General features: G+C 33.4%; 1 protein-coding gene across 1 annotated transcript in view; it reads left to right on the top strand.

The window, feature by feature from the left end:
- Positions 1–16,696, top strand: part of VPS13A (vacuolar protein sorting 13 homolog A) — a 223,031-nt gene that overhangs the window by 198,017 nt on the left and 8,318 nt on the right. Inside the window, exon 66 of the mRNA XM_029919678.1 lies at positions 1,459–1,573. Within this exon, the coding sequence (XP_029775538.1) occupies positions 1,459–1,573 (115 nt within the window). The remainder of the gene's footprint in view (positions 1–1,458; positions 1,574–16,696) is intronic.

Below are 16,696 nucleotides of genomic sequence, written 5' to 3'. Positions count from 1 at the left end.
TTATTTTTGTGAATGGTGTCAGAAAGTGGTCTAATTTCATTTTTCTACATGTTGCTGTCCAGCTCTCCCAACACCACCTGTTGAAGAGGCTGTCTTTTTTCCATTGGACACTCTTTCCTGCTTTGTCAAAAATTAATTGGCCATATACTTTGGGTCCAGTTCTGGGTTCTCTATTCTATTCCATTGGTCCATGTGTCTGTTTTTGTGCCAATACCATACTGTCTTGATGATGACAGCTTTGTAGTAGAGGCTAACGTCTGGGATTGTGATGCCTCCCGTTTTGGTTTTCTTCTTCAGTATTACTTTGGGGTTTTTTGTGGTTCCATATGAATTTTAGGATAGTTTGTTCTAGATTAGAGAAGAATGCTGGTGCAACTTTGGGGATTGCATTGAATGTGTAAATTGCTTTGGGTAATAATGACATTTTAACAATGTTTATTCTTCCAATCCATGAGCATGGAATGTTTTTCCATTTCTTTGTGTCTTCTTCAATTTCCTTCATAAGTCTTCCATAGTTTTCAGCAGACAGGTCTTTTACATCTTTGGTTAGATCATCTTTTTCATCCATTCTGCCAATCTCTGCTTTTGAATTGGCAAATTTACCCCGTATGTATGGGTATATTATGTAGTAAGATCTTAATGTTTATTGATTCCTGAATATTTGCTGAATGAGTGAACAAACGGACCGTTCTCATGTAGGTCTATACATTAAAAAATGTTAAATTATTATGGTACCAAATGTAGCAAAGTATTTATTTCAAACAGTGCATATCAAGCCCAAGTAGGAATATGTTGGGTATTTTAGCATTAAAACTCCATACATGTCACCAGTCTGACTTAGAGCAATAATAGATTGAAGGAGATTAACCATTCGATCACAGCAATGATCAGGAAGAAATTTCTAACTAAAATGCATTGCCCATTCAAAATTTTCAAAAATAGTAACAAAAACTATATGCAAACTAAGAGTATAAATGAACTTCCTTGGCTGGGCAAAAGGTGCCTTTCAAAAGCAAAACGAAATTATTGTTAATATTGGTTCTTCATGGAAAACTCAGTAAGAGGTTTCCCTTTAAAGCTAAGAATGAAACAAGATTGCTCACAATCTGCTCTTATATTTAGCATTGTATTGGAGAACCAAACAGGACAGTAGAAAAAGAAAAACGTATTAAAAGCCTTAAATTAGAGGGGGGAAAAAGCAGTTTTCATCATTTGCCAATTCTCTAATTATTGTCTACAAAGAAAGTCCAGGACAATCTATAAACAAACTTACTTTCACATCTCTATTTTTCTAGAGAACTTACATTATTGGTGTCATAAAGACAAATTTTAAACTGAAGAAGTGATATCATAGTCTTATCCAAAAGAACATTCTTTTCAGTAGTTGCATTTTAAAGTGTACTTAAGAGTATTTGAATAATTTTTATAATCAAGTTATGTATATATTTTCCCCTGTAGGGCTACAGAGAGTTCTGATGAAGTGGAGAGCCTGCGACCCCCTCGATTCTTTAATGAGGACGGAGTTATCAGACCTTACAGGTTGAGGGATGGTACTGGCAACCAAATGTTACAGGTGGGTGAAGAAGTATCTTACACATTAAGATGAATTTGATCAAGTTTTCTTTATTAAAAGTATGTGTAGAATGTTTCAAATATATATTAGATTATTTGGGCTTTTTATGTTTTGCTTCTATTCAGAAGTTTCTTATGTTTACTTGGGTTTTAATGTACATTTATTTACTATAAGATTTTTTTTTCTTTTTTACAGGCATCAAAAAGTTTGATATGAAAACAGTTAATGCATGACTTTGCAAGTGAAAGCCAGCAGTAGATTTTAGTCTTAAAATTTACAAACTATGTACAGCTGTTTCAGTATTTTGAATACAAAGGAAAGCTTTTGTATTGGTAACTTTTTGTATAGGATTTTAGTGAATCTGATCTTTTTATAGGCTATTCTTAGTTCTGTACTGGACTTGCTAGATTTGTTGAAAACCATTGTGCCTTTTGTACCCTCAGAACTGGTGGTACTTAACCACTTAGACCATTTCAGTTTAGGTCACTCCCTCTGCATATCAAGCCACTAGTAGCTTTTATACAATTCTCATGTCCACTTGGGCATAGATAAGGGAAAAATCAGTTCCACCACACTTGTGAATCCTTGGGTTTCTTAGGCTTTTCTTTTGAAAATATTCAAGTGGCCATGACCTTCTTCCTGCCTTACACTTGTGTAGTCTATTTAAAACCTGTGGAATCTGATACACAGTTTGCATGAGAGCCAACATCTTTTAGAAAGGAAAATTAGCTTTTGAAACAGTGAACCATTTTGAAGGTAGAATATTTTATCTATTTAGATACTTTTCTTATTTTGAAAATTGGACTTTTTAAATTTTGGATGATGGTGTAGGTAGTATACCATAATAGGTGATACTGATTTCAAGTTATTTCATTTGTGGTTTAGATGTGGAATATAAAGTAAATCATTTGTTTAAAAACAAACCAGGAGTCATTATGTTATATAGATATGAAAATATTTGTAGTAATAATAAACTCTGGGGACATGGTGCTTCCTTTATAGCCTTGATATTTTAAATATTGTCATATGTAAAATGACCATTATAAATATATCATTTTGAATAAAATGTGCTTCCATCTAATATAGTAAAACATGACCATTGAGTTACTGTGTATTATTTAATAAAGTGATATTGTATTTAAGATGTTTTTAAAGCATCAAAATAATTGCATATTAGGATAGAACGGGCAATCTAGTGAGAGGTTGTGCTCTAAATGGCATTTCCTACAATTTCTACAATTACGTAGAGTGTATCATTCTTTGGAAGATGGAAATGGTGCTGAGGTCACCTATGGTTAATATAATTGAAAAATATATTTCTATTCAGTTCCTACCTTCCTTTATTAGGGAAGTAACATGTTACTGACATTAGTAACTTATGTTAATAACATACTACTAACATTTTACTGGAGTGAAGAGTTATCGAGTCACCTATTAAAACTAAAAGTATTTCTTGAGAAATTTTTAATAAATTCATTAAGGATAAGTAGTGAGAATTTAGACATAACATCCTCATTATTAGGAGTAGATTATAGCAAAATAAGAAAACATGAGATACCAAAAATTTCTCACAGTTGATAACTTGATTTTAGTAGCAAGTATATTTATTTTATACCTTCATTATTTGCTGAAGCTTTAAACTTTGGGATTTAAAGGTCATGACTCTTGACTGTGTGTTTTTAAAGGTACATATTATTTTTTTGTAGGCCAGTCTTCATATTAACTGCTAAAAGAGCTATTTAAATGACTAAACCTCAAAATCCTTGTCAGCCATTCTACTTGTTTTTCAGCAAAAGCATTATAAACATAGTAGTAGCTGAAATACCTCTAGGAATTCACCAGAGGCCTTAGAATGTTTTTGGCTAGCATTATTCTCTTACAGGTATAAGAAGTAGGTTGTTGGTTTGGTGATAATGGTGGGTTTTTAATCAGAACTCTATTATTAGCAAATACTTTAAAAGACATGAATGCCAGTACTATAGGAAAAAAGTAGATGACATAGAAACAGGATTTAAACTCCCATCTGCCAAGATTTAACCAACGTGATTTAACAGTGGTGCCCTTAGAAAATGCTTAAGACTGCAAATATTTCTCCTTTTTTAATTCTCCAAAAAAGGTACTCGATGTTCACTGAATTATATGTATTGATATATAATTAAATATAAAATATACTCTTTGATTGTATGCCTTTGCATCTAGAAAGAAGTACCATATATAGTGCTTCCTAGTAGTCAATTCAAGTTCTTGCTAGAGAAATAGAATAACAATTCTAATATATTCACAAACTACCTTACTGGTTTTGCCAAATTATTTTACCCCTGGAGTGTGCCAACCATTGAAGCTTAGTCTCAGGTCTTTCAGGTTACAGAAATTATATTCACAGTCACTGCCCTGCTCATCTGAAAGTCTGCTTCAAAATAACTCTGACTCCTTGAACATTTCATAATTTTACATGTTTTGCAAGCATTTTGCCATGCTTAACTAACCTTTGTGCTTCTTTTTCCTTTACCATGCTTACAGAAAATTCAGGCCTACAGGGAGTGGATTATGACTCACAGTAGCAGTAGTGATGATGATGATGATGATGATGGTGATTAGTCAGATCTGAAATGTTAGATTCATGTGTTCTTTGTCATTTTATTTAGAATGTTCCATTAACATGTTTTGTATGACTGCCACCATATAATGCCCATATATCCATTTTTAAGGAGTTAAAATACTTTTTCCTTTGAAAATGTGTTTCTATACATTTTCAGAAAGCAAAGTAATTGCATTATTAAGCACAGAAAGATGTATTTTACGTGCTTACTGTATATTTTACGGGCATATTATATATTCTGGCATTTGCTTATATATGTTTTGTACTTTGTAATGCCGAGTTTGACTTTATGATTTAAAGTTAGCCTTAAATATTTAATGTTCACTAGTTTTCCTTTAAATTATCTGCTTATTAGCAAAATGCCTTTTTAAATATTCTCTGTAAATTTTCTGGGCTGTAATGTAATTCCATTGTGCAAAAGAAAAAGAATAGTTATAGCAAGTCAGTATTTTATATTTAGCATTTTAAAGTATTTTTGTCAAATTTCTTTTAATAATAATAAACTGTAACTCAAGTCATATGAATTTGTTGTTCTATTCCAAAATCATATAGGTTGTACTCCTCTTATAAGGAAAATTCATGATTTGTTGTGGAAGGTTAGGTAGTGACGTAACTTGTAGTCTTAGAATGAAAAAATAATGTTCTTTGGTTCACTTTGTATTTTATTATATATATGTTTTGTGAAACAAGGAACAATGTTGGTTTTATAATTATTATATTTGTTAATCTAAATATCCATATGCTATATCCCTATTATAAAAGATTATAAATTCAGGATATTAGAAGATTTTATAATCATAATTATGTGTATTTTTCTTGGTAGAATTGAGAAAATATCTATGTCTCTGAAAAATCTATGAGCAAACCTTTTGTTTTGTACACTGAAGGTTTTTTACCTAATTTTCAACTTAAAACTTTTGTGCTATTTGTTTTTTTTTAATATTTTATGAGAGAGTGCGCACACATGCACATGCAAGCAAGTGGAATGAGGGGCAGAGAGAGGGGCACAGAGGATCCCAAGCAGGCTCCTCGCTGACAGCAGAAATACTGATGTGAGACTCCAACTCACAAACTGTGAGATCATGACCTGAGTTGGATGCTTAAACAACCGAGCCACCCAAGTGCCCCTATCTTGTGCTAATTCACTAGTAAGTTAGGTGTACAAAAGAAATTATCTAAAGAGTGAATTAGATTAGGGCACCTGGGTGGCTCGGGTCACAATCTCGCAGATCTCAGGTTCAAGTGCCAAGTCAGATTCTGTGTTTCCTTCTTGTCTCTGCCCCTCCCCTGCTTGCGTTCTCTCTCTCTCAAAAATAAACAAACATTAAAAACATTACTAGTATTAATAAATTTTTTAAAGTTTTTACATTCCAGTTCATTAACATACAGTATAATGTTAGTTTCAGGTGTACAGTAGATTCACCAATTCTTGACACTACCCAGTGCTTATCAGGACAAGTGCACTCCTTAATCCCAGTCACCCATTTCGCCCATCCCCACCACCGGCCTCCCCACTGGGAACCATCAGTTTGTTTCCTATAGTTAAGAGTCTGTTCCTCAGTTTGCATCTCTCTCTCTCTTCTAATTTTTTTTTTTTAGTTAAACATTTAATCCCTATGACTGCTGTGTTTTTGGATTGACAAAGAAACATTTCCCTTGATTTATGTTATCAGTTTGTTTGTATTGATCTGATATTAATTGGATTGTAGTAAATAGCCTTAATTGTTCAACTTTTGGTTTAATTGGTTCAGCCCATCATTTCTGAATCTCTTCTAATTCTTAAATTTACCAAGATTTTAGTTCTATAAATCATTGTCCTATTTCTTAGAAAATGACTATTTTAGTTATTTAATATTGAGGTTACAAAAAAGATGTTAAAAAATTATAAGGTCTTTTGAAATCTCTACCTGCCTAGCATTCATTTAAACTAAATACGACTCAAGGTTGTATATACTAGGACTAAGAAATACTAGAATTCCAAAGAATCTAATTATTGTTTTCACCAAAATAGTATTCTTCTCTTGAGATAAATAAATACATGAGAACAGTGACCATTAAAGTAGTCATGACTTGTATCAGAGACCATGTAAATCTGTCTTGTCACCCCTGGTCTCTCACCCCTGGCCAAAATCAAACAAAACCTACACCTTCTACAAGGAGCTGGAAAGAACACAATATTATTACTAGGTATTGTGTATGTCTTAGGAAGGAAAAGTCTGGAAATGTTTTCATTGATGTTTTACATTTCAGCGAGGCACAGGGTCTTTCTAAATGGGAAAAATCCTAAACTTATTGATTACAAGGCATTTACTGAGTTTCTTGTGGTTGGTGTGTGTAGGTGTCATAAGGATTCTTAAGAATTTACCTGGAAAAGTTCTGGGTATTTTAGTATTGACTTGCCATTTTAATGAAAAGAAAATTATAGATAAGGTTACATTTATTTAAGATCCCTTGAACAGTGCAGTGATTTAAAACAATATTCAAGTAACAAACTGTCATGTAGTTCACATAGTCTTAAGGATTTATCATTCTTAAATTTTTAATACTTAAAAAATGAAATATGTTCTTAACAGAATAATTGCCCTTTTCTTTCTGTTCCTATTTTCATGCCACAGCGAAAAAATCTTTTCAAGTTGCTTTGACCATCGATAATATTTTTCTAGTTAAAAAACTGTTGCTTTTATTAGAGAAAAATTCAAGATTGTAGATTCCTCTGTTTTACACTAATGTTCTCTTGTTGGAAATAGAGAACACAAGTATCTTCTTACTCCTCACCAAATATACAGAAAATGAGTTCAACTTTGGCACTTTTATGAGATGCTTATTAGAGGCTTTATAATTAATTAGAATTTTTAAATGGAAGTATTCTGTAAGGAAAAAGTCTAGAAAGCTACATCTGAAAGATTAATACCACACTTTTCCATTTCCTTTATTTATATTCTAAATTTCTATATGATCATTGCTATGTATAGAAAAAGGGAAGGAAGGGGTCTCTGTCTTCTCTAGGTGAGTCATCACTCATTCTCTTTGCCTTTGTATTTACTTGACACTTGAATAACATATTGAAAACTGGCAGGAAGAAAAACTTATAAAACTCCTGAAACTGTGAATACCTATCAGCATGGATAAATTTATAAGAGTAGCCTGTAAGTGAAATAAGATGAATTGGATGTAACATCTGTAAATCCAGAATAATATTGCTGTCAATATTCCTTATTAAAAAAGAAGTCCGAATAAATTTCAGTTTGTTTCCATATTTAAAATAACCTGGATTTTATAAATTTTACGTTTTGAAATTGTTCAAAACATTTATCAATGTTAAGTGTTGATTTTAAGGTGATATTACTAAAATTTGCAAATGGAGCCATTATAATCTGTGACCAGGACATCAATATTCAAGATGAAATGCATGCTGTTGTATTTACATCGCAAAGTCATAATGTCCTAAAGACTGAGACCTGCTGTATTAGCTGGTCTGATTGAAGCCCTGGGGTGAAATTTTGCATCATACTTTTCCTGGAGTAATGGGAGGAGGTCAGAAACAACTATCCCAAGTGTTACGAGTACGTTTCTACTGCACCTTCAAGCCTTTGGTTTTGTTTTCTAGATTTCCTTGCAAATGTATAATTTATTGTTAATTTATAATGGTCAAAAACATTAAAGGTCTTATGGGGTCTAAATAATATACATAAATTATTCATTTAGATCAAGTAATAATTGTGATGGGTATATAAAAACAATGTCATTTTTATTATTCTATCCCTGCGCCTTTGAGATAAACGGAGATTTAAAATGTTTAGATTGTTAATTTAATCTTTAATTTCAGTGGATGAATGTTTGAATTCATGAAGTGCAGTGAGTATAATCAGTACTATGTAAATCATTACCAAAAGTATTGAATCAGAAGAATAAAAGACATGATTTTACATGGGTCTGTGTTAGGGAAGTAATTAGAATAATTTATAATTCTCACATGTAGCAGTTCATGGTTGGTTAGTTTTAATGTGGTAGACCATTTTCATGTCCATTATCTTAATCAGTGTGATGAATTTATTTAGCAATAGTGTACCTCGAAAATGAGCTTTAAATTAAATGTCTAGTAACTTTGCAAAATTGAATTTTAATATCACCTTCTTCATTACATATATATTCTAAGCAGTGAAATGGTAACAAAGATGTGCTAAATTGCATTATGCCATTTTCTAAATCTTAGAGATGCTTAAATATTTGAATATTCAATATAGTATAGTCAATATCACTGTTTTTTAAAAAACAATCAGGATAGAGACTTAGCTGAACATGTGATTCTTGATTGGGTATGCTGTGTTTTTCTACTCTAAATTATAATTTATCAATAACCTGCTTAAATATATATGTCTACAAAGATTTTTCTGAATTTAGAACTTGAGATTTCTATGAATTAAAAAATTTAGAGACCCATACTTCCATGGAGAAAGCTAAATTCCTCTTGTGAATCAGTTAGCTAACATTGATTCTCAGTCTACTGTTACAGTATTTTATAGGAGATAAGAAAAATTTCAAAAACATTTTTTTTACATTGTTAAAGTAATATATGCTCAGTGAAGTCAGAAGCTACAAAAATAAAAATTATCCTATCTCCTCACCATTTATGATACATTTCCTTGTTAAATTTTTTATTAACATGAATGTGATCCAAATATATAAATTTGTTATATTTTTGTTATTTTTTAAAAACAGAATTATTAACGTCTAAAGATTAAAAACGTGATCTATTCATGGAATAATCCCCAATGTGGGAAACCAGTCTTTATTTCTGGAATACATAAAAGCCAGCAGAACCTTTTCTTGATTTTTATAATTTTTTGTAGCTGTGGAAGAAGCTTTTCTTTTTTTTCTGTTTTGTGTTAATGTTTAAATTTGACAGAAAGAGACAGAGTGTGAACAGGGGAGGGACAGAGAGAGAGGGAGACACAGAATCTTAAGCAGGTTCCAGGCTCTGAGCTGTCAGCACAGAACCCAGTGTACGGCTCAAACTCATGGACCACAAGATCATGACCTGAGCTGAAGTCAAACACTTAACTGACTGAGCCACCCAGGCGCCCCTCTTTTTTTTTTTAAACATGTTTCTACCTTTTTACAAAGTTTCCATCTCTTAAATAAATCTTCTCTTAAAATGAGTGCGTGTGCGCGTGCGCACGAGAGGAAGAGGGGATCCTTGTCCTTCACAAGTGGGAGTGTTGTCAGCTGGGTTATTCCATGAGGGTAGCCTGCTCTTAGGCCTTTCAGATATTTTAAACTTTTATCTGTGTTGTCTTGGGCTTTTACATCTCTTACCTTGATATCATAGTTGTGATTATGTGAGTTGTAGAAGGGAGGCTGTTTTTGTTTGTTGTATATTTCTTTTCTTTCAGAAATTACAGATGTTGACAATTAGCCTCAAACACTGCCTTAATAGCAATTGGAAGATAACTGCCTTCAGCCGACGTGGTCTTTCCCCTTACCTCGGGAGGAGAATCACAGCTGACCTGGAAGAAAGGGCTTACCATAGGCAGTCAGAGCACCAGAGTAGTACCGAACACTCCTCCTGGCTTCATCTGAAATTTTGAGTAAGTGGACAAGAAGTAGGAGACAGAGGCTTACTAGATTTTACTCTTCATTTTAACTCTTCCCCTCCAGAAGTCGACTTCTGAATGGGATGAGACAACTGAAGAGAGCCGAATCCTGTTACCTAGGCAAGTTAGAGCTCTTAGCATCTCAAATAAAGCAGTTTTTATGAGAAGGGAGATTAACCCGGATACATTCTAATACATCACGTACCAGTATTGCGGAGATCTCTTGGAGAGTCTTTGTTACATCATTTTCAAAGGCCTATTCTTTCCAACACTTAGTAGTAAGTCTCACTATATTTTGCACCAAAAGAGTGATTAATTTACTCCACCTAGAACCTTGCAGTATTACATAACAATACCTTTTGCATAAGACTTTTTGAAATTATTTTTTTCTGGAGGTGATGATTCCATGTACTGGAGTTTCCAGTTTTCTCTTTGTCTCAATTATAAAATGATTTTTTAAATTCTTTTGTAATTCAGTAACTTGAATGAGACCAATTCAATTTCTAAATCTTTTAGGGAAGGATAAATAGTACTAAGATAGAAAATGTAGTACATTTAATTTTTTAAATCCTCAAATGTTAAATTCAGGTAGGTTCACCTGGAGTCTTACTCTCTTCTTACCAAAGATGTGCAAACAGAGCTTCACCTTTGCAGTAAGTTTTAGTTTAGAAGCTCTTTAACCTTTATTTTAGCTCCAGGTGCTAAATTGTAACCCAGAACTCAATGCTTGCCCTCTCTACCTCTGTGTTAGAGCTAAACCTCCCCAGGTTACTTTGGACAGCACAGACATTCTCAGCACGGTTGAGGTTAGTAAAAGATCATTTGAAACTTTTTAGTGTGTGCTCACAGCAGTAGTGTTCTTAGAAAACATTGGTATGAGTTATGAAAAATCTTTTTTATTGGCCAAATGTCCTATGAAAGAAAGGATGTTCTCTTGCCAAATGAAACAATTCATTTTCATACAAAATTAAATTGGAGACCACTTTCATTCATCTAAAAACAAACTTTAATGTCATCTATGTAAGGAAGCACTGTGTACTTTTTCTTTTCATTAAGAAACTTGAGTTATAAATTCAAATGAAATTGATATCTCAGTTACTTTTGGTGATGACTCTAATGAATTGTAATGTCAAATTTTCAGGGAAAACTTACCCTGTGAAAGACCCTATAGGAAAACAATGTAGAGAAAAATATACATGAGGCGTTCTGTGGCACCTTCAGTCGAGGTAGTTGTCTTAGTTACAGATTTCATGAAGCTGCAGTGTCAGAATGTGTAAGTATAGGAGGCTGCACATTTCTTGTAAAGTTACCCTTTATAGAGTAAGTTGCCAGGCTACTTAAAATTTTAAAATTGCCAAGAAAGTAAGTGTATAATTATATATGTGTAATTGAATTTTTGCTAGGTGATCAAGTAGTATAGTCTATATGAATACGAAGAAAAAACTTAATGCTATGTATTTATACAAGTATTTTGTTAAATTCTTATTAGATTTGTATTGTTTACTCTTCTAGATCTTAAGATTGCAGGCCTGAAGAGAATAGTCACCATTGCTGCACATCTCTTAGGAGATTATAACTGTAGTGAACTTTATTGTTCTAGTGACTGGGGACCAAACAAAAGTCATGTTTAGAAGCCAATCGTGTCCTGTCAGAGCTTCACACTCTCATTCCTATTGGCTATATAGCTGCTTACATGCAAGGCTCTAAGAAACTGTAAGAATCAAAAGAGACCTAAGGTATGCCCAACCATCCAAGAAGATAATGGTTCTAAGGTATTAATGGCACTGAAGCATGTAATACCTTATCTGAATCCAGATTCCAGTGAGCTGCTAAAATGGCATTGCACTGCATCTGCCTGACAAGATGTAGTTCTGGGCTAATCCATTTTGACAATAAAAATTATCTGAGCTATGGCAATATCTTCTGGCCTAGAGCCTGGATTCTAGAACCGACTAAACCTGAACACAGCTCCAGCTTTTCCTTTTGCTAGCTTTATAATTTTCTAGTATGCTTGCCTGGCCTCAGTTTCCAAACTATAAAATTTAGATTAATATACTACTTAACAATTGGTGTTAAGTCCTGCTGGTAACATAATATCAAGATAACAATAACTGAGGTGGTATTGCTGGGATTAACACAAGTGAGGTAATGTATGTGATTATTAGTACAATGTGTGGTAAGAACTCATTATATTTTCATTATTCCAGGGAGAATACCAGTTGATGCTAGTTCTTGGTCATCATTATATAAATTTTATATTCTACATTTGTCTCCTTTTTATCAACATAAAGGCATCAATAAATTTTACCCTTTGTCTTCCTTTCAACATTAATAGAATAAGTACTTCAGTTAAAATATCACAGCCATTTCCACACATAATTGGTGAGCAGTAGAAACAATTAACCCTTAGTGATTGACTGCTCTGAATTACATAATATTTTGAAAGAATGCTGAAATGTTTGAAAGCAATTGTTTTAAGCATGTATAGCATCATGGGTCAATAAATGTTAGGTAGAGGTTCTGCTCGAAATGTGTTAGAGAGACTTGTAACTACCCACTTAACTTATTTTTGGTCCTTCTGGAAGAAGGCCAATTTAATGGTCTTCTATTATCAATGCACATAATTATGTCATGAACATAATTCTGTCCTTTATCCGCACTTCGAGTTGAACCAGTTGGTAACAGTTCATACCTTTTAAGGTAGTAGTTGATTTGATTTGATGTTACACTGGGCTTTCCTGCCTGGTCTAAGCTGTTAGTATAACATTGTTTCCTTTTGGTTAACAATCAGAATAGCTCATTAATTGGGAGGAGACAAAGGTATGGGAGATTCAGTAAGAGCTGATTCCTCACCACATTTGATGACAATCACTGAGATTTGAATTTTTTTTTTTTTTTTACACCACCTTGCCTCACAGAATAGGTCAAATAACACCTCTTCACTTTTGGTTACATATATTCTGTTACATATGTGAAATCATTGAGCTTTGAGCTAATGAATTTCCATGAAATTTTATCATGAAGCCTTGGGTTTCCTGGCCAGCGCCCTCAAATCTCTCATATTTGAAGTGAGTTAGTAAAATAGTTTTTCTCTCTAACCATTAATCCGATAACTCTAGGAAAGTTCTGCTTATTGAGTACGTTTTTCTGTAAAGATAAGATTGTTTTTAACAAGTTGTCCATTTACTTCTTAAATAATTGAGAAATGATAACATTTACCATTTTAATTTACAATTACTTACCTACGTTTTGTTGTTTCTTAAAGCAAGCTTAAGTTTTCAGTATAATCTGTGTATAGATAGACCTTTCCTCTTTCCCCATCATCTGCTGACTTCAAATTAGCTAATGTGAAACCATTTATTTGTTGTCTAGTAGATTCTCTTGTCTGATAGGATTCCTACTCTTCGTTTTTCATCTAGATGAATTTCATTTTTCTCTTATCCTTCATGTTTCTATCTTTAAAAAAAAAAAAAACTCATTTATACCTCCCTGAGACTGTGGTCTTCCGAAAGAGCCAGATACTGATCAGATTTTGGGTTTCTTTGTTGTTGGTTGGTTTTTTGCTGAACTATGTGTTCTTATCCTTTATCCGATTTCCTTAAGTAAATCTCCCATGAATATTAGCCCTTTATATTGTTTGGGATTTAAAGTCTTCCGTGTTTGGGATTTATTCCTAGCATCTCTGTGTTTTTATATTTTGCTTTGTTTTCTTCAGGAATATTTTTGTTGAACTCTGCCGCTTCATAGCATTTGAATGATTTGAAAGTGTTACCGGTGTTCTCTGCATTACTGTAATTTTCAGCTTATGTTCTTCTCAAGTATTGAGAATGATCTGATAGAAATTGTGGATGTTAGTAACCCTGACAGTACTGTCTTATAGATTCCCACCTTCAGTGTATTTCTGGGTTTGTAGTAACTTTGGGTATATTTTTATCTAATAAACTTAGGTCTGCATAACTCATCTTTTCTAATGCAAATGGAATCCTTTTACCAATAACCATACATTTTAATTGTGGTCTACAAATTTTGACAATTAAATGTAACAATTTCTTTGTGCTTCTCTGTTGAAGAAAGTTCTCAAATGATAAGTAATTCATGTGTATTTTAACGAATGAGGCAAAAGTTTTTTGTTTAACACTGCCGCATGTTAAATGAGGCTAACAGGTCTAACATACTGGCTAATATACTTGATACTTCAGCCTAATTATTGGATTTCAGCCAAATTTTTGTCATTATGCAAAGGCTCTTCATAGTGATTCCTAGTCTAGTTTTGCTAGTTCTTTGTCTATTTTAAAGGGTATCACAAATTTTTTCAGCAGAAACATGGATACCTAGTATCTGTTTGGGAAGGAGGATAGAATCTTAACACTGAACTATTTGAACCCTTACTAACCTAAAAAGCTCAGCCTGCCTGCACTGCTCTAGCAGACTGCCTCTCCAACAGCCAGCATCCAGGGACATGGAAAACATTTTTGAGATACCATGGGAAGCGTGTGACTGGCGCCGTAAGAGGAAACGTCATGGTTTAGTGAAAAGCACTGGACCTAGAAGGGAAGAAGCCGCGTAGCTGAGCCCAGTTTTGCAGCTGACAGTACGGTCCCAAGCAAGTCCCTTAACTGTAATCTTAGCTAATCACATGAGGTCATGTTGAAGAGGAGGCGGGTAAGACGCCTGATCCCCCGTGGTTTCATGTGTGTATAAGTTCGTGTTTGGATGAACAATAACTTCCCTTCAGGTCGAAAATTCTGGTGTTTTTCCCCCCTTAAAATAATTTATAATGTTGTTTTGAAAAGTAAAAGTCTTCATTTGTAGATGATTTATAAAGTGAAATAATTAGGAAATTGTGACCAAATTGTAGACTTTACAGCATGAGGGAGGATGATGGTTGAGAGCCATCATATTCTTTCGCTCCCAGCTTCTGTGGGACTGAGTCCCGCTATTCGTATTTCCTGTTCGCCTGTTTGTAATGGAGACTGACCAGCACAGTTCTGCTGTGTAAGGAGTTATCCTTGATATTTACTCAAATAGATTCAAATAGATCCATTCTGATAACAACACAGTTCAGTGTGCAAAATAAGACAGCTGTGTCCATAATGTCTGTTTGTCTTTCAAGTATTTCGTCTAAGGTTTTTGGTGAACTCCAGAAAACAGCATGAATGCCTTTTGGGGGATTTCTAGCTTTTACTTATACCAGATGCTCCTGTGACATTTGACATTGGTTTACTTGCTTTTATGCACAGGTTAGACTTTATTTAAGTTGGGTCTGAAAGTGGAAAATATTGAGAAGCGGGCTCATCTACAACGCCCAAATTTAAGATAATATTAAAATAGAAGCTTAGAGATAAACCATAGCTTTTAAGCTGTTTGAAGGTTGTCCTCTGTTAATGAGGCATATAGACTCTTCTGGTAGTAGTGATATTCTTGAGCGAAGCATTTGTAATCTTGATTTTTAACTTCTTTTAAAGTTTATTTATTTTGAGAGTGAGCGAGCAGGGGAGGGGCAGAGAGAGAGGGAGAGAACATCATGAGCAAGCAGCCTCTGCACTGCCAGTGTAGAGCCCAACATGAGGTTTAAGCTCACGAACCTGAGATGATGACCTAAGCCAAAATCCAGAGTCAGACACTTTTCTGACTCAGTTACCCAGGTACCCCTGTACTCTTGATTTTTAAACTTGGTTACAAAAAGAAAATAATACCTTTAAGCTAATTTCTTCTCAAATACAAAAAATAACTAAAAAGTATATAAAATTAAAAGCTCCACTTCTGTCCCCACTATTTTCCTTTTCAAGCCCAGAGATAAGTGCTATTAGAATAGTGTGTTACCCCCAACCCTTCCAGATGTTTCTTTTGAATATATAAATAAGTGTACATGTATGTTTTTAGTCTCTCCATTCATTCCCAGCAATTTAATTGCTCTTCATTTAATATATCATTTGCACATCTTTATATATCATTACACACATCTACCTTTTTGTTCTATGACCACATAATGTCACATTGTATAACTATACTAGAATTTATTTAAACAGTCCCCTTTATGATTTTAACCTAGTATTACTGTGAAGATTCTATAATGTATATCTTGGCATACTTTTGCATAAGATAAATCCTAGCAGTCAAATTCCTTTAAAGGATACTTCTAATTGATTTGCATTTTCTTGATTTTGAGTTGTTGAGCATTTTCTCATGTTTATTGGTCAGATTTTGTGTTTTGCTGAACTACCTATTCATAAACTTACCACATTTTCCTATTGGTTTCTCAGTTTTCTTCTGTTGAAATATTCATATTCCTAGGATTCTACTATGAAATTAGCTCCATATCTCTGTATTGACGGATATTTCCCAGTTTTTTTTCCTGTAATTTTTATGTTGTTATTTTTACTTTATTCTGTTGTTTGGCCACTCAAAAATGCTTTATTTCTTTGTAATAATTTTTATATTGTTTTATAGACTTTGTGTTTTATATTTAAGATTGTCTCACCCAGATTATTAAAATGTTACTTTTTCTTGTACTTAATATAATTTCATTTTGCATACTTAATCAGTGATCCCTGCAGAGTTAATTTGGTATAGAGAGAAATGGGGACCCAGCTTTAGCATGTTACCTGAAACACGATTTAATAAAACATGCTTTCCCCAGTAATTTAAAATGCTATCTGGATTTTATAGATGCCTGGTTTTGGATATATAGTATTTTATAAAGTCCTAGCGTACATTTTGGACAGTTTCTGGAATCTGTATTCTTTCTGTTGATCCATCTGTGTAAGTGCCAGTGACCAGGGGACTGTTTGACTAGTGCTCATGTTTGCTGGGTTAGTTCTCACTCAGCTTTTGCAGTCTATTGGGTATTGACACTTATTCTCCTAGATAAATTTTAACATAATTTTGTCAAATTACTTCCTTTTCTCTCCCCAAAAGAAATTAACAGAC

The sequence above is a fragment of the Suricata suricatta genome, chromosome 13, assembly GCF_006229205.1.
Source record: "Suricata suricatta isolate VVHF042 chromosome 13, meerkat_22Aug2017_6uvM2_HiC, whole genome shotgun sequence".
NCBI classification, from domain to species: domain Eukaryota; kingdom Metazoa; phylum Chordata; class Mammalia; order Carnivora; family Herpestidae; genus Suricata; species Suricata suricatta.
The sequence above is the reverse complement of the archived record's forward strand: the minus strand, read 5'-3'. Positions and strand labels throughout refer to the sequence as shown.